At 49.3% G+C, this 21,206-nt stretch overlaps 4 protein-coding genes across 4 annotated transcripts in view; 1 reads left to right on the top strand and 3 right to left on the bottom strand.

Moving 5' to 3' along the window:
- The window catches only part of C1QBP (complement C1q binding protein), a 6,078-nt gene extending 5,514 nt beyond the window's left edge, over positions 1-564 (bottom strand). Inside the window, exon 1 of the mRNA XM_017828838.1 lies at positions 504-564. Coding sequence (XP_017684327.1) covers positions 504-564 — 61 coding nt within the window. The remainder of the gene's footprint in view (positions 1-503) is intronic.
- Positions 565-614: 50 nt separating this feature from the next.
- Positions 615-10,130, bottom strand: DHX33 (DEAH-box helicase 33). The gene is made up of 12 exons (XM_017828858.1): positions 10,084-10,130; positions 8,751-8,911; positions 7,301-7,528; positions 6,213-6,383; positions 5,383-5,568; positions 4,590-4,701; positions 3,996-4,155; positions 3,503-3,591; positions 3,084-3,211; positions 2,322-2,525; positions 1,626-1,712; positions 615-1,114 (listed from the first exon to the last, which is right to left on the bottom strand). Exons 3-12 carry the CDS (start codon positions 7,457-7,459, stop codon positions 806-808), a joined length of 1,605 nt encoding a protein of 534 aa, XP_017684347.1. The 5' UTR covers positions 7,460-7,528; positions 8,751-8,911; positions 10,084-10,130; the 3' UTR covers positions 615-805.
- A 1,294-nt stretch (positions 10,131-11,424) lies between these two features.
- On the bottom strand, positions 11,425-15,735 carry DERL2 (derlin 2). Its single transcript, XM_017828861.1, has 7 exons — positions 15,626-15,735; positions 15,121-15,186; positions 14,779-14,852; positions 14,249-14,342; positions 13,613-13,808; positions 12,981-13,071; positions 11,425-12,287 (listed from the first exon to the last, which is right to left on the bottom strand). Exons 1-7 carry the CDS (start codon positions 15,716-15,718, stop codon positions 12,182-12,184), a joined length of 720 nt encoding a protein of 239 aa, XP_017684350.1. The 5' UTR covers positions 15,719-15,735; the 3' UTR covers positions 11,425-12,181.
- Positions 15,736-16,007: 272 nt separating this feature from the next.
- On the top strand, positions 16,008-17,898 carry MIS12 (MIS12, kinetochore complex component). The gene has a single exon (XM_017828863.1). The coding sequence runs from the start codon at positions 16,215-16,217 to the stop codon at positions 16,845-16,847; it is 633 nt and encodes a 210-aa protein (XP_017684352.1). The 5' UTR covers positions 16,008-16,214; the 3' UTR covers positions 16,848-17,898.
- Positions 17,899-21,206: the final 3,308 nt, after the last annotated feature.

Genomic DNA, 21,206 nt, shown 5'->3' with positions numbered 1-21,206 from the left:
TTTGGGGTTTGTTTTTTTTTTTTTTGCTCCTTTAGCAATGAATATTTTAGAGGGAAGGTTGACCAAGGCGATGTCTCCTGGCATAAAGCATTCCCTTTGTCCAAAGGCTGTTGAGAAGCACAAAAGGCCCTCCTGCTGCTCTCTGCAAGGCTGGAGCAGGAGAGCAGCGACACCACCACGTCCCATCGGGACTGTGACACCACCAAATCCCATCGGGACTGTGACACCACCACATCCCATCGGGACTGTGACACCACCACATCCCATCGGGACTGTGACACCGCCACATCCCATCGGGACTGTGACACCACCACATCCCATCAGGATTGTCCCACCACCACATCCCATCAGGATTGTCCCACCACAGCAAAGGACTGGAATGTTAAACTTCCAGCTGCACCCAGGTGTTTGAACACTGCACATGTAATGGCAGAGCCCATCCTGCACTCAGAGCACAGATTCACTGACCCACATCCACACCTCTTTAACCCCACACTGCTGACGATGAACACGCTCCCTCAGAACTGAAACCACCAGGGTTGGTCCCTCTGACTGCCCCACCATCGTTTGTTCATCCACACACCTTTTGCATCTCACAAAAACAACACACAGGATTCGGATTCTTGCAGCAACTTCTTTACCCTGCAGGAAAAAATATAGAAATCCGTCCTAAATAAATACACTGAAATTACCCCGCCTAAATAAAACGCGCGCATACGTACATTCATTAGAAAGTAAAAAAAAAAGAATCAGTCTTTTAAGGCAAAACTAGAAGCCCTGAGCCTGCTGGTTGCAGAGCCAGGGGTCAGTCCTTGGCTGTCCGGAGTTTCCTGCGGAAGTAGTCGGGAGCAGCCTCGTAGAGCCAGTCGGCATCCACCAGGCACAGGTCCCGCATGTAGCAGCGGTTGGTGCGGAGCAGCCCGTTGAACACCACGCAGGAGGGCCGGCACTGGAACAGCACCGAGGAGGGGTGGATGGCCACGGCCTGGTGCGAGTCCACCGTGCTGTAGGTGCCGTCCGGCTGCAGCTCCGCCGCGTTCATGAACAGGCTGTGGGCCAGGCAGCGCCGGATGTTCCCCGTGTCCGAGCGGGATGACTCCAGAGGAACCGACAGCTGCTCGGAGAGACACAGCGCCACCAAAAACATGAATTCTTTTACTTATTTATTCATTTGCACTAAGAGTAGGGGTCTCTTGAGGGTCTCTGGGGCATGTTCCTTCCTCAAATTATCCTTTTCTGGTCACAGGCCTCAAAAAAAATCCAGTTTCTTCCCCTTGAATGCATCCCAGCTCTGTGGTCTGGCCAAGATATACAGAACCACAGAATATATATACAGAATATGCCAAGCTGGAAGGGACCCACAAGGATCAACCCTGCATTTTCCCTAAGAAGCCTTCCCAGAGCTCCCCCTCTTTCTTCACCTCTCCTCGACCCGTTAAGCCCTGCAGCTTTCAGATTTTGGGATGCAACTCCACAGTCAGAAGTTTTACCTGACTATTCCTGGAAGACTGAAAACAAACCCACATTTTCTTACTCCCAGGACTCGGTGCACAGGGACATCAGTTTGGGGACAAACAGGAAAATACAAACAGGTGAAACAGAAACACAGCATGGCAGCAAGTTACCTTTACACAAATGTCCCTGAGCTGAGCTCTGACTTCTGCCATCAGCCTCATGTTCCTGCCGTTGATGAAGTTCTCTTTGCACCATCCCTGCAGTGGAGACACCAGCAGTTAGAAGGGGACATTTCTTCACCCCAGCAGCATGACAGCCTTTGGATACCAGCAAAAGCAGGATCCCCCATACAATTTGTCATATTTCTACCCCTGATTACTCCCCTCTTTTTAGATTCCCTCCCACAGTGCTAATCAGGTCACAGTGACAGATGCCGCAAGGAATGGGGTACACGAGTCCACAGATCCACAAATCAAACTGAGCTGATAGGGCGGGATAAATCCCAACCTGCTGGTAGATATGCTCAGTATTTTGCAGTCAATTCTGTCACAGAGCATGTCTAGGTATTTATCAAGTCTCAACACTCTTCCTCCTGTTTCCAGTTGGAACGAGGGAAGGAACCTGTCTCTGATTACAGAACGGGCCTCAAAAAGCTCTGATAACCAACTACAGCTTTCTGTAGGAACCTCTGGCACTAAACAGCTTCCTCCAATTCCCCACTTGTAAAGGATGAGTCCTCTTTTCTCACAGCTTTGGGGGATGCCTGTTGCACCAGCCAGGGAGGATGCAGGTGTCCCTCTGTTCTGTGCCCAAAGCTCCTCACCCCCACGAGCCCAGACAGCACCGGCAACCTCAGAACATCCCACCTTGTGTCCGTTGACATTCTTGAAGGCCCTGTACATGTTGAGCAGGGTGAGATGATCCCCCTCACTGGAGATGAATTTCTTCCTGACAGCTTGCACTTCATCCCTCTGGGCAGGGGGGTTGTGGAGGACACTGTCCACCGAGAGCAGCGACACGATGGTCAGGATCTCCTCGGCACAGTGGAACTTGGGGGACAGGAGGATGGCCTGCAAGTCACACCACAAAACTCACTTTGGGTCAACCAAATTCACTTCAGATGGGCAGACTTTTCTCCTCCCTGGCAAGCCAGGAACTTTACCAAACATTGCTCAGGACAATTCCATAAACATCTGGGCCCAGGGACGACTGTAAATCCTTCTATAGGCCCACCAAGAATCTTTAATAGCAACTGCCATGCTCCTTCCTGAGACTGGCCAGTGCATATTCAGTGCAAACGTGGTGACTGAAATCAGCTACAGCAGCAGACACTTCATGGACCTGCTAAACAATCCTGGAAATTGCAAGGAAATTCGCCTCCTTTCAGCTTCAGAGGTGCCAGAGAAAAACAATTCTCTTTCAAGAAACCTCCCTGAATTAAACAACAAATGACAAGCAAACCAACAGGAGGGCTGTAAATAATGTGCATTAATGTACAGCAAATACAACAGGACAGCTCCAGAGAACCCAAATTCCACACCTTGTTTAAGGAGTTCGAAAGAGAAATGCCAACAGTACCGAGATGAGTACATGAGACAAACATCAGTTAATCTGTCTGCAGTTTTTACCTTAGAGAACTTTGGATCCAGAGGAAAGGCTGCCATTTTCTTTCCCAGGGGGGTCAGGACAAGCTGCCCTTCCTTTTGTGTCACAGCTCCCAGCAGGTCCAGCTGATCAATCGCTGCTTGAATGGCATCTGCCAAGACAAGGACACTGGGGCTGTGAGTCTCCTGCCTCTCACTGATGGATGGGAGGGATCACCTGGTACCACCACTGCCTCTTCCCCTGGCCAGAGGGACAAGCACTTTCCATTTAGAAAAATTAAAGAGTCAAAAAATGTGGTTTATCCTCCTCTATCAGGAGAACAATCACTGTTTCCAATATACCCTGGTTTCCCTTGGCAGTGAAGACACATCTTCTTGTTCTTTATGACTCAAGACTGCTCCCTGTTCTTTTTACCCCCAAGGCTGCCTTTGTAACCACTTACCAGGGGATGGTTTGGACATGAAATCAAAGGTGAGAACGTTGGGAATTTTCAGGGCCAGAAGATGAAGCACCACACTGGCCAAGTTACACCTGCAGAGGCAGAAAAAACAACTGGGATGGTTCTCTTCAGTTTTTTTTAAATTCTTTTTAAATTTTATTTGCCTATTAGCTGAGGAAGAGTCCTCAGGTGTGTGCTGCAACTTGACAAAGAGACTAGTCTTATGCTGCTGGTGAAGCCTTACTTCCTAAACCAGGAAGAGGTGAGTCCAAGATTTGGAGGACAGTCAAGAGAACTATTGCCCTGTGTGTTTGGAGACTCAGTGCCCATCTGTCCACCCTGAGCAAACAATTCCTAGATTTTCTGTTTAGTCTCCACACTTCATTTTTCTTAAAAGTCACCCAGACAGCCCCTAGATCCAGTTTTGCTGCTCAGTTCTGCACACAGCTCCAGCTGTGGAAGTACAGCAAAGAGATGTGGCGAGTTCTGTCCTCACCTCTGTATCTCAGGTGTTGTCATTTCATCAAACTTCTCAAAGTCCTCCTCTGTGTAGAGCCTGTAGCAGATCCCGCTCTGCTGCCGCCCCGCTCTGCCCGTGCGCTGCCAGGCCTGGGCCTTGGACACCTGCTGCACTGCCAGCACCTCCAGACCAGTGTCTGTGCATGGAAAAGCATCACTTCAGTCAATGCACAGCTTGGAAAAACACGGAGCATTAACAATAAAACTTTTGCCATCCAAATACTGCTCAGAGTTCACTTGGTTGAGCTCCTGAAGCACAGCAGATTATCCCGCGCTGTGTCTGCGAAGAGATGATTCGTATTTGACAGATTTTTACCCCCACATGGCTGATAGTAATAAAAAACCCCAACCACCAAACAAACAAACCCCCAAAAAACAAACAAAAAAACCCAAAACAAACAAACAAAAAAACCAACCACAAACCCACCATCAAACCACACACCTAAAACTGGCAATATTAATTCAGACAGCGCAGAGGGTGTTTGAAATCTACTCTCAGTGGAGCTCATGGCCTCCAGGAACTTGTCCAAACCCAAACCCAGTCTCTGTGCTGTTCCTCAGAATTCCTCACCAGGGCTGTACTTCTTGGCTTTGACCATTCCTGTGTCCACCACGTATTTTATCCCTGAAATGGTGATGGAGGTTTCTGCAATGTTGGTGGAGAGGATCACTTTGCGACAGCCCTGCAAGGAAGGACAAGTTAAAAACCCACCTCAGAGTAGCTGCAACAAAGAAATGCTGCTGCTTTTGGCCAGTGTAGGCCAAGCCTACCTACCCCTGCAGCACATTGTGACCACACACTGTGCTTGCTCTGCCAGCTCTCATAAATTAAAATAATCTCTATTTTCAAATAGGTTTCTAAAACATGTGCTTACACTTGCAACAAAACCCACCACCAGAACAGCTGTTATCAATATATCAAACGATTTTGGTTTCATTTCTGGCACAACATCTGTATTCTTATTTATCTGCTGAAGAGGCACAAGAGCTTGAGGCAGCTCAATTTCCTTTTCTTACAGCCCTGACAAACATGTCCAGGTTTTCAGCTGTCTTAGTATTTCCCCCATTAACTGTTGTAGCTTTTTGTGATATGGACATAAAATTCCTATGAAATGGGGCAAATTTCGATTTCTCTGCCCTTTGGACTGCCTCTAATCTTTCCTTCTTTTCATGATCAGATGCATCTGTTCATACCATCACAGTTGTGTTGTCTTACATCACACCAGACCCGTTCAGCCTAAAGTCAGTGGACAGCTGGGACTATTACTGTCAGTACAGATTGCTCTAACCCCTTAAATTCCACACGTTTCTTCCAGTCAGGCAAGCAAACAAACTTCTCCTGTTCACCCAGCACATTCCCTCACCTCAGGGGTGGGTTTAAAGGCACGGAGTTGTTGAGGGTGGGGCAGAGAAGCATAAAGAGGCAACACTGTCATCCGTGGGCAGTCCTCGGGGAGATGCTTGGAAATGTCTCGGCAGGTTTTGGTCATTGCTTCGATTTCTTCCTGACCAGTCAGGAAAACCAGGATGTCCTGACACGCAGGTGCTTCCTGGAGCCAGAGGAAAAAGCAAGTTAGGAGGGTTTGGGTAGGGAAGGAGAACTGAGATGATAATGAGATGTGGTCCTGGCAGCAAGGCAGTAAAGCAGGTGAGGAAGAAAGGAAAGACACACATGTGGTGCCAGGTGTGCAACACAGAATCATGAGTTGGAAGGGACACATCAGGATCACCCAATCCAACTCCTGGCTCTGTGCAGGACACCCCAAGAATCCTACCATGTGCCTGACAGCTTTGTCCAAACAGCCTGAATTCCCAGTGGATTCACCAGAGGTGAAGAGTAAATCACATTTTGTGAGAGTGAAGTCTTAAAAGTATGGAGGAACTGCTGTGTCATTAAATAACTGTCCAGGACAGGCAGGGAAAGCCAGCAAGCACTCAGGTACAGAGCATTCAGGTGAGAACAATCTTCAGGTATTAGGTATGAAACAACATCAGAGAGCTTTGCTTAGCAGTCTCCTTTCAGCTCCAGCTTTGATGTACAGGTCCCAAAATCCCAACAGCAGGAGCATCTTCAAAGCCTTAAATGCAATTTCATTAAATGACAAACCATCTGGCAGTTTGGCAGTCAAACATCCTGGCACAAAATGCCAATCCCTGGTCCCAGAGAAACACAAACCTGGTGAGATCACCATACCTGGTGGATCTGGAAGATGGACACCAGTGCTGCCTGGATGTAGTCACTCTGACGCTCCTTGGTGTAAAAGATCTCAATGGGATGCTGTCTGCCTTCCAAATAAATGACAGGAGCTCCATTGAAGTACTGGGAGAACAGGTCAACGTCCATCGTAGCTGACATGATGATCACCTGCAATGTGAGCACAGGATGGGTTAGCACTGCAGTCTCCATCCAGCAGGACACTGCTAAGTTGGGACTAGTCAAAAGTCACCTTCTGGATCCTGAGAGCCACGCTCAGAACAGCTAGAAGCTCACAGAGTTTGGGACAGAAGAGAGTGATCTCCCCTTGCTAAAGCCATCAGCTCTTTAACACAAGCATAACATGTTGGTGTGATATGAGTGAAGATGTGTGAAAATTATTTTCTGACATTTAAAAAAGAGCTGAGCACCCAAAACACAACACATCTTCCATCCTGTGCACGGGGGAGGGAAGCAGGAATGCTTTCCAAGGTTGTAAGAGCCCAGCAGACAAATCCACTCAAATCCCACACTCCAGCATTACCCAAGGGCCCCAGTCTGCATTTGTGCTCATCAATCAAGAGGATCAGGAGAGGGGCCCATACGGGTCTACCACAAGCCACAGAGCTGGGCTGTACAATGGTGTGTGGAACGAGACTGTGTGAGAGCCCTGCCAGGCCCTACAGCAAACCCAACACACTTTCACACAAATCCACGGCATGCCCAAACAAACGTGCAATGTCCTTCCCAGGAGCGACCATATCCCACAGCTGCCCCATCAACCAGAGCTCCTGGAGTGCTCTCAGCAGCAGCACCAAAACCTCTCCAACACCACATCTAGTCTAGAGCTCACAGCCAAGGGGCTTTGACCAAAAAAAGGCAACATGGAGGCGACCAGGGACCTTGTTCAGGTGCCGTATCAGGCCCACACATCATAAGTCGGACATCCTTAACTATTTGGATTTAAAAGGACTTTTTAGGAACAGAGAAATGGTCAAGGCTGAAGTTTCAAACACTCTGGAAGATGCTCATGGCACTCAGAGCCCAAGCCCCCCCCTGCCCCTCGCTGCCACCCCAGCTGCACACACTTTGAGTGGCTTCAGGCCCCGTTCCTTCCGTTTCCTTTGGGCAGCTTTCACCACTCCAAAGAGCACATCCGTGTGGATTGTCCTTTCATGGGCCTCATCCAGGATGACCACGCTGTACTTCTGCAGCAGAGGGTCCCCGATGGCCTCCCGGAGCAGCATCCCATCCGTCAGGAACCGGATCCTGGTCTCGGCAGAAGTGCAGTCGTCGAAGCGCACGGTGTAGCCAACCTGTGGGAGAGATCACACAGGGGCTACAGGAAGCACCAGCACAAACATTTGCCCTTCTCACTGCCACTGTGCCATCAGGAAGGACTGCAAAGCCCTCTGGTCACTGCCTGGGGGCTCTGGGAAGCAGAGCAATGTATTTGCTGTCTGTGAGCACTTAATCTTGCCAATACAATAACCCACCCAAAGGATGCTCCCAACTGGCTTCTTCCCAACTAGAAGTTCATCACAAATGCTCCAAGTTTCAGCAAATCATAGAATATGCTAAAATAACCTACTGAATGGTCACTTTATTAATTTATTCATCTCTAGATAAAGTAACTATTTCCTTTCCTTCCTCCCTTGCTAGAAGAGACTCTGTGCTCTCTGAAGGTTTTATGAAGGGGAAGTCTTTCCATTCCACTTTTCTCTCAGATTCTCTCAGATTCCCAGACCTGTACAGATTCATCAATCTGCTCTCCTTGACAGTGACTTTTCATACAGGGAGCAATGGAAAAGAGCACAATGGGTTTTGTTTTATTCATTAAGCAGTATTTTTTCAACTGGAAGAACACAGATAATAATCAAGAATCAAATATCACAGAGACAGACCATGCCTCCCTTCAAGCAGGTAGAGTCACTTTTCTCCATTAATTTAATTACAGAATCACAGAATGTCCTGAGTTGGAAAGGACCCACAAGGATCATCCAGTCCAACTCCTGGCCCTGCACAGACACCCCAACAATCCCACCCTGTCCCTGGGAGCGTTGTCCAAACACTCCCTGAGCTCTGGTAGCCTTGGGGCTGTGCCCACTGCCCTGGGGAGCCTGGTCAGTGCCCAACCACCCTCTGGGGGAAGAACCTTTTCCTGAGATCCAACCTGAACTTCCCCTGACACAGCTCCAGCCATTCCCTCAGGTCTTGTCACTGGTCACAGAGAGCAGAGATCGGAGCTGCAGACCCTGATGAGTCTCCTCTCAGCCTCCTCTTCTTCAGCTGGACAAGCCAAGTGCCCTCAGCTGCTCCTTGTACAGCCCCTCCTGATCCTTCACCATCTTCATACCCTCCTTTAGGCTCCAACAGCTTTACATCTTTCTTATATTGTGGCACCCAAAACCAATCATGACATTAAAACTCTATTACCCCTGTGGATGTTCTTTACCTTGCCCATTAAGCCCTGATTTGGCCCCATCCACGCTGCAGCACTAAACCAACTCTCTGAAGTTAATCCAGAAACCAACTTACCAGCTTCCCCAGCTCTGTCCTCTTCTCCTCTGCCACTCTGGCAGCCAGGGTGACAGCTGCCACTCTGCGGGGCTGGGTCACAGCAATGAGGCCGGGGTGGCCAATCCCCACTTCATACAGGTACTGAGGGAGCTGAGTGGTCTTCCCTGAGCCCGTTTCTCCTAAGGAACAACAAGGGAATATGTTGGGGTTTTTTTTTTCCCCTTTTACAGCATCATCAAATGAAAGGTCCTGACTCATGTTTTCATGTTTACTTTTAACTCTATTTCAGGATGAGGAGGCTGAAGGCAGGAAGAGAAAGGTCACACCACAGAGCAGTGGCAGGTCAGAGACAGAACCCAGCGCCCTCCTCTTGCTGCTCCTGCAAAGCTCCTTCCACCCCAGTGCTCTCCAGCCACACTCTGGTTTAGAAACATATTCCAGCCTGTCTGGACAGGCTGTGTCTGTGACACAGCCAACACAAGTGAAAAACATGCAGAGCAAGGACAGACACTGATTTGGGTTATACACAACTCTACACACACTGTGAAGTTTCTCAGTAAAGCTGAAAGCAAATTAAACCCAAGCTTTGGTCACAACAGCAAGAAGTGAGTGCAGGTTTGAGGCTCTTAAAGGGGCTCTCAGAGCATCAAAAGCCACCAAGTGTTTCCCTGCACCTCCCTGAAAACAGAGATGGTCCCTCAAGCCCAGGGGAATGTCTTCTCCACCCACACAGCACCAGTAAACAACACAAACACCACCCCATTCCCCACAGGGGTACTTCCAACACCAGCATGAGAAATTCAGAAGGGTGGCACCAAGCAGAGGAGAATCCACAGCCAAGCTGTGGGCACTGCAGCTGCAGGCTGGGAAAAGCACAAGGTGGGCTTTTTATCTCACTCTACAGCTGCAAAACGTTAAGTGGCATATTGTAGAGTGTATTTAGCCAGCAAGAATGGCAATATCAGGATTGGAGGGAGGAAAGGAAATAAACACAGTCACATCTATCAGTTACCATGGCTGGTGGGTTATTTTTTAAGGGTTCACTAACTGAAGTGAAATACAAAACATTTTTCATTTAATTCCAATAAATGCTCGGTCTTTAGACTTCCAGATGGGAAGCTGTATGTCGTCAGCTCCTGAAAGTCTGACGAGAAGCTTACTAGTTCTGGGCACAGAAAAAGCATAATAAAACCAGTGACAAACCCTGTGACACTTCTGAAGAGGAGAGTATTGCCATCAGGCTTTGACCGAACTCCGTAAAACTGAAGTCCCCGGCTACCTCAACCAGCCAAGGTTCAAGAATAGCAATATTACTCGTTCACCACATCCCGGAATTACCCCCGGCACTCACCGATGAGGACGGCGCTGTCGAGGCGGCGGAGCCGGGCCAGCAGCGGGCCCCGGGCGGCGGCGATGGGCAGCGAGCGGCGCTGCACGTGGGCGGGCGGTGTGTGGCCCTGGGGCTGCGCCGTCTTGAAGCGCTTGGCCGGCGGCCCCTCACGGTCCTGAGCCATCGCCCCGCTCTGTCCCGGCCCGGGGCTCTCCCGGGGTTCCCGCCGGGGCCACGCTCCACGGGCTCCCCGGCGCCTCCGTGACGTCACCGCGCCGCCGCGGGGCATCACGGGAGTTGTAGTCCCGATAGCCGGGGTGCCGCCGCCATTTCCAGCGCTCAGGGGTCCCGGCGCCCCTCGGGACCCACGGAAAAACATCTTGGGAAAAAAACCCCTGGCAAAGCCTCCGACCCCAAACGGCTGCCAAATCCAGCCAAAACGGGCAAAGAGCCGCCTGCAGGCAGGGCCTTGCAGAGGCAAGGTCGAGACAATCCACCAGTTCCTGACTTGTCCCAGCAATAAGCTACCCGTCCCAGTAATACCCCTGCGAAGGGCTTCCTAAGCACTGAATTAAAAGAAAAAATAAAAATAATAAGGTTTTCATCTAATCCCTATCTCATAAGCTATGCCAAAGCAACAGTGGCCAAAATGCTTTAACTCTTGCTGTCTACAAGTACTAAAAGTTCTGTAAACAATCAAAACCCCCCCTCAAAAAAAAAAACAGACCAAAAAACCCCATCCATAAGAAAACCCCCCCAAAACTCCCTTAGGTTCTTATAAACTTTAACAGATAAAAATGCAAATGGTCTCACCCATTTTGTTTATCAGGCTCTAACACGCTGCTTGTGGACAAAGCATTTCCCCTGCGGTTCCCACACGTTCATGCCCCGGGCTGTGAACAAGTTAAAACCTGTAGCCAGTTTTTAAAAACTACAAAATCTAAGAATAAATGAGATAATCACACGTGTCAGGGGCGAGCCCATTCTCCAAAATTTAGGAGGAAGATGCAGCTTCAATCTCTTTTTTTATCTATTATGCTATCATCAATAAAAACCCACCCAGTACAGTGCACACAGTTTAGGAACAGTTGGACTCCAAATTCCTTATGTGGCTCCTCAGAGATATTTATAATCAAGATAACTTTAAGCTAAATCCCACTCAGTGTCACTGGCCTGCACTGGACACGTGACCCACACCAAACTTTGTATACAGACCATGGATTTCACATCCTGAGCAGACAATCCTGTTTCCTGGAAAAGCCTTCCACTAACCCTGCCCCTTCAAAGACTTGCTTTTCCCAGCCTCTGTTTTTTCACCTGCTGCCTCAAGGCCACAGGATTATACAAAGGATTAACCAAAAATTATCCACAAGACATTTTATTCAACTCATCATCTGAGATATTCGAGCAGTTCTGGCTCCAGACAAGTTGTGCTTCCCCAGTGCTGCAGGTCATTTACTACCTGTGAGCAGTGGGCACCAGTGGGGGTGGATTTTGGAGACCCACCAGTCAAGACTCAAACCTGGGCACCTGAAAAGCCACCAAAATGCCATCTTGGCCTGCAGAACATCCCAGAAACCCAAGTGGCAGAGGGGAAAAGCTGCATGTCGTATTCCTTATGATTCAAAGACGACTGGAGACAACAGCACCTCAGATTAAAAAAACCTTTTGCCATTGAAATAGTGACTTAGGCTTTCAACCATCTTGTAGTTGTTTTATCCAAGAATAAAAAAGCGAGTTAAAACCCAAAAAGTTGGGTTTGTCCCCTGTAAAGTTTCCCAGAGAGTTTCATGTATCAAATAACTTGAAAAAAAATGCTTTAGAAATCACTTGGAACAAGTACTCGTGGTCTTATTAACTGAAGCTGACAGGAAACGGTTTCCAGTTTTAAATTTTTGGCTCCACTGGATTAGATTATGTCCAGCACAGTAAATTCCCTGATTGGGAAGGACGCTGGAATTGTCTTGGATTAGACAGCCATTTCATAAAGTGCTTGTCTTCGAAACCATAAAGCTGTCAGAAAGTGTCCTTTCTGTGGTGGGGAAGGGGAGTCCCCACGTGGGCCCTGCTCCAGGCCAGTCTGTCCCAGGGGTGGCGGGGTTTTGGCACAGGCACCCATTTACCCTCCGAGCCGTTGACCTTCTCCCCACGCAAATCCTCCCGGCCGCTCCTCCGGCAAGGGGTTGTAATTGGGATCCTCTTCTGGTGTGTCAAATATTGCTTTCCTGGAAAACAGAAAGATTTTTTTCTCTTCCCCCTTAAAATAAGTGTTTCACAATGAGGCCAAAACTGCTCAAATTCTGCATGTGGAAGTGTGTCCTCCCTCGGGAACAGCACTGGGATTTACACCCAAGTCACACGTGCCCTACAATTCACTGGGGAGAAGGTTTAGGACTGTGTGTCCAAAGCTGAGCAGGTTCAGCTTCTGACCCAGGATATTCTAGGATTCTATAAAATGATCATCAGAGCTGTTCTGGGAGAGCCTCTGCACAAGAGGGAACTGAGCAGGAGCAGCACCACTCAATACAATAAACCCCAAAGAGCTGTTTTCCATAATTCTGAAGTGAGGATGACTTACAGAAAAAACCCAAACTATTAGGTTAATACCTCAGTCTGTTCATATCCACCAGCTCTGGTGCCACCACAGGCAAAGCTAAGCCAGCAAAGCCTTGACAAGTGTTACTAAAGAAACCAAAGGGAAAACCCTTTAGCCCTTCTCCCAAATTAGTTCCCACTTACACAAACGCCAGATCCTCCTCCCTTGTTTAGTAACACAAGTTCAACAAAAAAATCAGCTACAGACACGCCCCAATTCTGTCTCTGCCCAACTGACCAGAAGTTGATGTGGCTGGATAACACACAGTTTTCCAGACAAGCACTTTTTCCATGTCTGTTCCAAAGCAGACACCAATACTCACAGGACAGACGGTGTTCTCAGGAGCCTCCCACCACCAGGCTGATTGGGAAAGACATCCTCTAAGAAAAAATAAATGTGCCCAACAGCAATGCCTGGTGTTAAAACAAAAGTCAAATGGTGATTTTTCAGTATTTCTCCTTTACAACTTTCAACTCCTTCACTGGAGTTTTCAGGAAATTAAAACACACGTTGGTTCTTTCCCAGAAAATATTATGGTGTGGAAATACAAAACCTAAGGAAGCAACCTAACATCAGCTGAAAAGCTTAACTTACACTATAAAGTGTCAATACAAGGAAAATGGCTTGTCATTACTAAACAGACTTGTTTTGGCTTCATTAGAGTTGATAGAATAGTAGTACAAACTATTTTGCTTCAGTAGACTGATGCTTTAATCAGATGATGCATCAGGGCGGATTCCAAGCATTAAAAAGCCAAAGCATCAGAAGCTCTTTCCATCCTTGTGACAGCACAGAACAGGCTACAATGTTTAGAAACCAGAAAAGCCTGGTATAAACACACTAGATGAACTAACACCAAGTATTAGGGCATTTAGCCCTTGGATTTTTTCACATTTGGTGTTTCATCTAAAACATCAGGAGGAGCAGATCCTTGTGCTTCTTGCCATTGCTTACCCAGGAGATCCACAATGATGGAGTTCCCCAAAAGCAGTGAAAAGCCCATCAATACCCAGGGTAGAAAAGGGGCTTGAAAGATGAGGAGACCAAAGAAGTTCATGCGGACGTAGGGATTCCGGCGGCTCCAGACGTACACCAGCATGATGGTGAAAGCCTGGCCCAGGAAAACCAGGTTCACAAACAGCCCAAAAAGCTGTGATGGATCATTAAGGAAACAGTTATCAGGTCAAGCACGAGAGGAACTTCACATCTTAGCCTGTAATCCCATGTTTTCCACGCAACTGGTAACTTCACCTTCCCAGGTTCATGTAAATCAAATGCTAGGTGGAGTACCTGCAGCATGAATAACCTCATTACAGCATAATTTAATTTTTCATAGACAACCTGAGCATGATTCCACACCTGAGCAGTCCCCTGACAACCTCACTTCCATGATCAAGCAGTAAAAAGGCTGAAAACCAGCAACAACCACAAAGCATTAAAACCACCTTAACAAACGCTGTTATTCCTCGTACTTCAAACAAAATATGTTCATCTAAGAATTAAGATAAAAGATAAAAATCACGGTTTCAGTTCTCATTCACACATCTTTTGCTTTACCAGAGGAGTCTGGAATTGAAACAGAAAGGATACAGTCATTAAAAGTCCTCCAAAAAGGAACATAAATACAAAATCTGCCGTCCGACCCCGGAAAGAGCCTTCCTCGAGCATGCGGCAGTACCGGTATCTGAGGCCTCAGGTCAGGAAAATCTCATGGCAAATCGGTTTAAAGACAGATCCAAGAGGAAAAGGAATCAATTATGCATCACCTTAAAACTTTCTTATTCACTTACTGCATCAATCAGCTCTTTCTGGACACTTCAGCAGAGAGGGGGAGCCCATGAGACAAAGAAATTACCTGCAATTTTCACCTGTACGTCAGCACCAACCTGAAGGTTCAGGTTTGTGCAAGTCTTAACGCCACAAAAGCAACGGGAAAAATTCTTAGGAAGGAGATCCCGTGGATTCCCAATCACGGCACCAGTGAAGCTGGCATTGCTGCACTCCCAGGAATTTTATGGTGAGGCAGAACTGAACCTCTGCCTGCGTGCATGTCCAGCAACATTCCCGCACTCTGGAGCTCTGCTCGCCCAAGGGAACCCAACCAACTCGATGAAGGATACAAAAAGATCATGTTAAATAAAAAATTAAAGCCAACTGGTCCAAAGAATAAGTAGTTTGTGATTAACCTCCATATCTGGAAATAAGACAAATACAAGGACTTTAAACATGACAGCTTATGTTTATTGTCTAAATAGATAAGTGAGTAACAATGAAACTGAACTCTCCTTTACAGACAACAAATTTAAGACCTGTGTCAAGCTACAGTGATTTGCAGCTTTTCAGTAGCTTTTTAAAAAGTCTATCTCTGATATGAAAAGCCATAACACCCAATTCTGAGAAGATCAGCACTTCCAAATTCTACAGTGTACTTTAAAACCTCCCATGCTTCAGAAAACACTTACTTGAAAGTGCTTAAATATTAACTCGGGGTTGAAATACAGCTGGAAGGGCGTGATAAGTTCTAATTGCTGAAAAAGAAGAGAACATTTTGATGGGATCAATACAAGAAAAATAAAATTAAAAAAATCAAACACATCCGAACCCCAGTAACCCCTTCCTCTGTGACAGGAACAGCCCAACAAGTCTTTAATCAGCACAGTGAGCTGTGGCGAGAGCTCCTTCACTCCCTCGCGTTGTTGTTGTTTATTTGCGCTCTGCACCTTCCCGGGGCAGGTTTTTGGGGATCCCCTCGCTCGGGGGGCCCTGAGGGGTCCAGACTTGGCTCCCCTTCCCGAGGGCTCCCCTCCCACGGCTCCGAGCGCCCAGCGAGCCTCACCCCGCTCCCCCTCACAACCTCCCTCTCGGGCATCCTCCCGCCCCACTCCCTGTGCCCCTCCCCGCCCCTCTGCCCCGCGGCCCCGTGAGGCGGCGCGGCCCCCCGGGGAGGGCCCGTGGCCGCGCACTGACCACGGCGGCGGTGGTGAGGACGCAGGCGGTGGTGTAGGCCCGCGTCACGGGCGGCACCTGCAGGTACTCCTGCCGGAACGTCTGGTACGCCATCTTGGCGCCCCCGCCCCGCCCCTCAGCGCCCGCACGACGCTCCGCGCCCCCATTGGCCGAGCCGCCAGAATCCGCGCTGCCGCTGCGCGGTCCCATTGGCCGAGACGCGGCGCCCTAGCGCTGTTCCGCGTTTCTATTGGTCAAACCGCCAGAGCCCGCCCAGCGCTCCGCGCCCTCATTGGCGCCGCGCTTTGCCCGCCCGGTGAGGGACGGAGCGCTCGGTGATTGGGCGGCGCCAGTGCTCGCGCGGGCGCTGATTGGCTGTGGGCGGGGGCGCCCTGACGGGGGAGTTTGAACGAGGCGGGAAACGGCAGAGGCGGCACCGCCGGGATCGGGATCGGACACCGGGCACCACACGGGACACCGGGATCGGGCACCAGGACCCTACCCCCCACCGGGCACCGGCGATCGGGCACAGCCTCGGGCTCCACACCGCGCTCGGTCCGCGGCCCCCTCTGCCCCGGTAGCGCCCTGCGGTTCCCGGCTCCCCTCAGCCATGTCGGTGGATCCCATGGCCTACGAGGCGCAATTCTTCGGGTTCACCCCCCAGACGTGCATGCTGCGCCTCTACATCGCCTTCCAGGACTACCTGTTCGAGATGATGCTGGTGGTGGAGGGCGTGATCCTCAAGAAGCTGGACGCGATCCCCGGCTGCCAGATCAGCCCTTCGCAGATCCGGAAGTGCACCGAGAAGTTCCTGCTCTTCATGAAGGACCACTTCGACAAACTCTTCGGCAGGATGGAAGAGGTGCTGCTGCAGCTGGTGCTGAACATCCCCAGGAACGTGCTGCTGCCCGAGGACAGGGTGCACGAGCAGTATCCCTACGGCAAGGAGGAATTCCAGGCGCTGCAGGAGGAGCTGCAGCAGCTGCAGCAGCAGTGCAGGGCCGAGGCGGCCGCGGGGGAGGCTCTGAGGGCCGAGCTGGAGGAGCAGAAGGCTGTCACGGCAGAGCTGGAGAAGATCTTGCAGTGGTTTGATGGGCTTGAGAACATCTGCAGGGAGCACGGGATCAGCAACTTCAAGGAGAGCCTGGCCTTCCTGACACAGAACTCTAAGAAGCTGCAGGATGCGCTGAAAGACGTCAAGGAGAAGAGCAAAAAAATGGAGCAGCATGAGCAGTTATTGTAATGGAAATGCTGGAGAGGCAGCAGAAGTCGTTTAGAGAGCTTGCTTAAATGGTAGAGGCTTGTCTTTCCCTCACTCCTCTCATCCTGCCCGGATCTGGACTAAAAGTTGAACTCCCTAGGGAAGAAATCCTGTAAAATGTAACTCAGATTGGTGATCTGGAATAAATTTTGGGTTGGATAACCTGGATGTGAAGGTGTCTTCCTGGCCATTGAACGTTACCTTTGAACACAACACAGCACGTGCCTATTTTAAGGATTATAAAAAACAGTCTCATTAAGACTTGCAGGAATGTTTCGGTGGGTTTCCAGTCTGATAGTGTCATGAGGACATGGGGACTTTTCCAGCTCCCCAAGGAGTTGCCTGGCACTGGCTGTGGTGCCTTTCCCTGTGTTGGAAAAGCCAACAAGTAGGAAGTGCCTGGAGGAGAACAACACAGGGATGCTGTTGCCAAGGCTCTGATGAGATCTGTTGGCATCAAGCAGAATTTCAGCCCAGGTTCTGGAATCTCAGGGTTCCTCACCACTCCACGTGTGCTTGCAGAGAGGGAACTCGTGTTTCCCTCCAGGGAAGCCACTGGAGGAAATGAGCACCTACTTGAGCTTATGTTGCTTTGCAGATATATTTTGTTGGTTTGTTTTTATTTTTGTTGCCCAGTGTCCTTTTTCTACTGAATAGCTGAGGTCTTTATATTCATGTTTAATCAAATTTTCCTGTAAAATTGTTGTGAAGACTGATGAGCTGGAGTTCTTTGAGCTCACTTAACAAAGCTTGTTCTCTCTGTACATAATTCAAAATCCCTGACAGTCTGTGCATCCTTCCACAGCAGGTTTTTGTCTCCTGTTTAATCCTATCATTATATCAATATTAATTTCTACTTTATTAGCATAGAGGTTTAAAAGGCAATAAACTTGTGAATCGTTTTGGAGTGACTGCAATAAAAAAAAAAAACGTATTAAAGACATAAAATACACTTTGGAATTCTTTCTTCCCTGACTTCTGAAGAGGTGGATAAAACCAGTGTCTTGAACAGTTATTGCCTTGGTGTGGGACTGGAGACTTGTGAGTTCATGCAATAAAAAATGACTCAGCAGCCACTCCTCAAATCCTCACAGAGGGAATTAATGTCTGATCTTGAGCTCCAGACCTCTGTAGGAATGTTGGTGTGTGTGGAAATTATTGTTCAGGGGAGGAAAAAAATAGGGAATAAGGTTAAAATTGACTTGCTTTTTTTAGAAAACAACTTAATGACTTCAAAGTTACCCAGTGCTCCCTAATCTGAAGAGTAGAAAAATGTGATTAATGCAACATCCACTGTAGAGAATCTCACTGCAAAAATTGTGTCTTTTTCCACCATTACCATCAGTTTTGTTGCAAAATCAAGACATGCTGTCTGTAGATTGACTGCAGATATGTAGATATTGTTTCATTTAACGCTGAAGTGGGCAGAGGAACACGCAGAAGATCTCACTTGGCAGCAGAGGGCACCAGCAGCCTGGCCCAGGGCTCGGCTCCACAAAGGCTTGGGCTGTTTTTCCTTCGCTGTGTAACTTTTCTGGACACCAACAATTATCGTGTCTCCTCAGAGGAATCAGTTTTTTTATCCCTAATTAACAGGAGACACTTTTCCTGGGTGTTTCCTGCCAGGAGTGACCACCCAAGTGTTTGCAGGAAGCTGGATCCTACTGAGTTCATACCCCCCAATGCTGTATTTTCCTTTACAGGAGGAATTATTTCCATTTTCACTCTTTTCTCCTCTCCTGACCCGGCAGGTCCCACCGTGCCAGGGTCCTTCCCAGCCCATTCCTCCCAGCTGGAAGGGTGGGGGAGAGGGGAGGACTGGGCATGATGGTTGTGCTGGGCTGTGCCTGACTGCACCTGACCCCTGGGATTTTGGTTTGCCTCTGTATCATCAAACAGGGAAATATGACAAAAACTAAATCTGATATTGAACATCCCACCCTCCTGCTGTGGAAATCCACCCAGACCAGCCTCTCACCCTCCTGGGAATGCCCCTTCCTACCTGCTCCCAGAAGTGGCGTCCTGCCACGTGTGCTCCCGTCACTCTGGTCACCACAATTAAATATTTCACAATAAATTATATCCTGATGCTCCTGGAGCGGTGCTGGAGGCACCTTTGGCCAGGACCCACCACCCTCAGGCAGCAGGCTTGTGGAACCACAGAATTGCTGGGGCTGGAAAAACCCTCTGGGATCACTGAGTCGGACCAGCGCTGCCATGGCCACCACTGACCATGTCCCCAAGTGCCACATCCACATTTCCCATGGGACTGGTGAGGCATTTCCAACCCCAAATCACATCCATGTGTTTTTGGTGTCCCTCAAGGTTCAGACCTCTCTGAGCAGCCCCACATACCTCGGATCCATCCTCAGTGGCCTCCCTGTCCGCCGTTGTCCCGCTCTCCACAGGCTCCCATCCCTCCAGAGGCAGATCCAGAGTGCTGGAGCAGCAGTGCCCATGGCACACATCCCATCAGTGGCAGCAGCACAGGCACAAGGCAGCAGGGACAGCTGGCACCAGGCTGCTGCAGGAGCAGGACCTGGGGCTGGCTTGGAAAGGAAGGGGAGAACTTCCACCTGGATGATTTTAATGCTCCTTTTCTCTCCGTGCTTGTGCGGAGCGGGAAGATTCAGAGCCCCAGGCTGGGAATGAGGTGCTTTGTAACACCCGAGGTAAGAAACACAACCAGCTGTTAAAACCTTACCAAGAGCCATTTGCAGGGGAAACAGCCTCATTGTTGGGCTCTTCGTCCAAGGAAACCCCCTTAGCAGAGCTGGGGTCTGAGGGGAACGAAGCCACTGGTTTTCCTACAGGATAACACACAGTCCTGATCCAGGGACATGCAGGAGCCCCAAAACTCCATGGGGCTGGGCACGTCCTGGCAGCTGGATCCACCTTTGGATGGGGAACAGCTTTGAGCCCCAGTGGCTACCGGGACTATCAGGCTTCCAGCACAACCCACTCCAAGGAATAAAAGCATTTGCAGCTGGATTTGCAGCAGGTCAGGTGAAACAGGGTAGGGGCCAGCACTGTGTCCCAGGGGTGATGGTGTCCCCAAAATGCCCTTGCAGACCCCTGGGGTTCAGTACTCAGTATAAGGGGGAAAAAGAAGAATAAAATCAAGAATATTTCTGGCAGCTTTCACAGCCTGTTGGAGCACTCAGGGCTGGGCAATGCAGCCCTCCTTGACTTAGACACTGAGTGATGGTGTAATTAGCAGCCGTTAATGAACCCACACCTGGCAAAATGCCAGCCTGGGGCTGGGGGAGGGGGGGGTTACCATATGCCTCCTCATTAAAAGCTTTAATTACAGGCAGGAAATGCTGGTGGCAGCCACACACTTTAATTGCTTCACCTCAAGCTGGCAGTGGGTCAGCTCCTGCCTTTGCCATCCCAGGGGCTCCCATTCCCATCCTCATCCCACAGCAGGGCTGGAGGGACCAACGGGGTGGGGGAAAACGATAGTTTTTCATTATAATGATGAAAAAAAAAAAAGTTATTCCAAAAAATTTTTCTTTCACGGGGATTTTGGCTGGCACAGACTGAGCAAGAGCATCTCCCCTCCTGAATAACCACGTGGAACCTCCAAATAAAGACTAATGGAGACGGACAGGCAGGGAGGCAGAGACAGCTGGGTGCTGGGAGTTATCCCAGCTGGTGAGAGCAGCAGCGAGTCCCTAATGTGTTTGCACATCACACACCGTGAAATCGGGGGGGAGGGAACACACCAAGTGCCCCGGTTGGGATTTCCGGAGAGCTGCCCCCGGGGCCGCCTCCCCCTGCACCCCGGAGCTGGCAATAAAATAAATGGGGCACAGAAAATGGGCATTCAGCTCCCATTAGTGGCAAACCAGTGATTTACTCAAGCGAAGAAACCCGGTGGGGGCTTGGCTGCTGATGGCTCCTGGCCCTGTTTGCTGGACCTCCCTGGAAACTGCTTTAGAGAAGAACACTCTAAATGCTTTTTCCTGCTCGAGGAGAAGAAAAGAAAAAAACATGGAAATGTTTGGCAACAAAGGAATCACTTTCATAAATAAGATTAATTTTTTTTCCCCTAATTGAGCCACAGGAAAGAGGGAATGGGATTAAAGGGGCTCTGCTGGAGGGAAGCCTTGGAGGCAGCTGTGCTCGATGTGGAGCAGCATGGAAAACAATAAAGGGTGAAGTTTATGATTCCCCTTTGCTGGGGACAGGAAAAATTATGTCCCTCACACAGCCCTGTATGGCTTTGGCTGCTTCCCTGGCCATTCCTCCTGCCCTGCACTCATCCCACCCACGCTGCAGTTGGGTTTGGCTTGGAAGGGACCTCAAAGATCATCCACTCCAATCTCCCTGCCATGG

The sequence above is a fragment of the Lepidothrix coronata genome, unplaced genomic scaffold (assembly GCF_001604755.1).
Source record: "Lepidothrix coronata isolate B3197 unplaced genomic scaffold, Lepidothrix_coronata-1.0 Scaffold154, whole genome shotgun sequence".
In the NCBI taxonomy this organism is placed as follows: domain Eukaryota; kingdom Metazoa; phylum Chordata; class Aves; order Passeriformes; family Pipridae; genus Lepidothrix; species Lepidothrix coronata.
The sequence above is the reverse complement of the archived record's forward strand: the minus strand, read 5'-3'. Positions and strand labels throughout refer to the sequence as shown.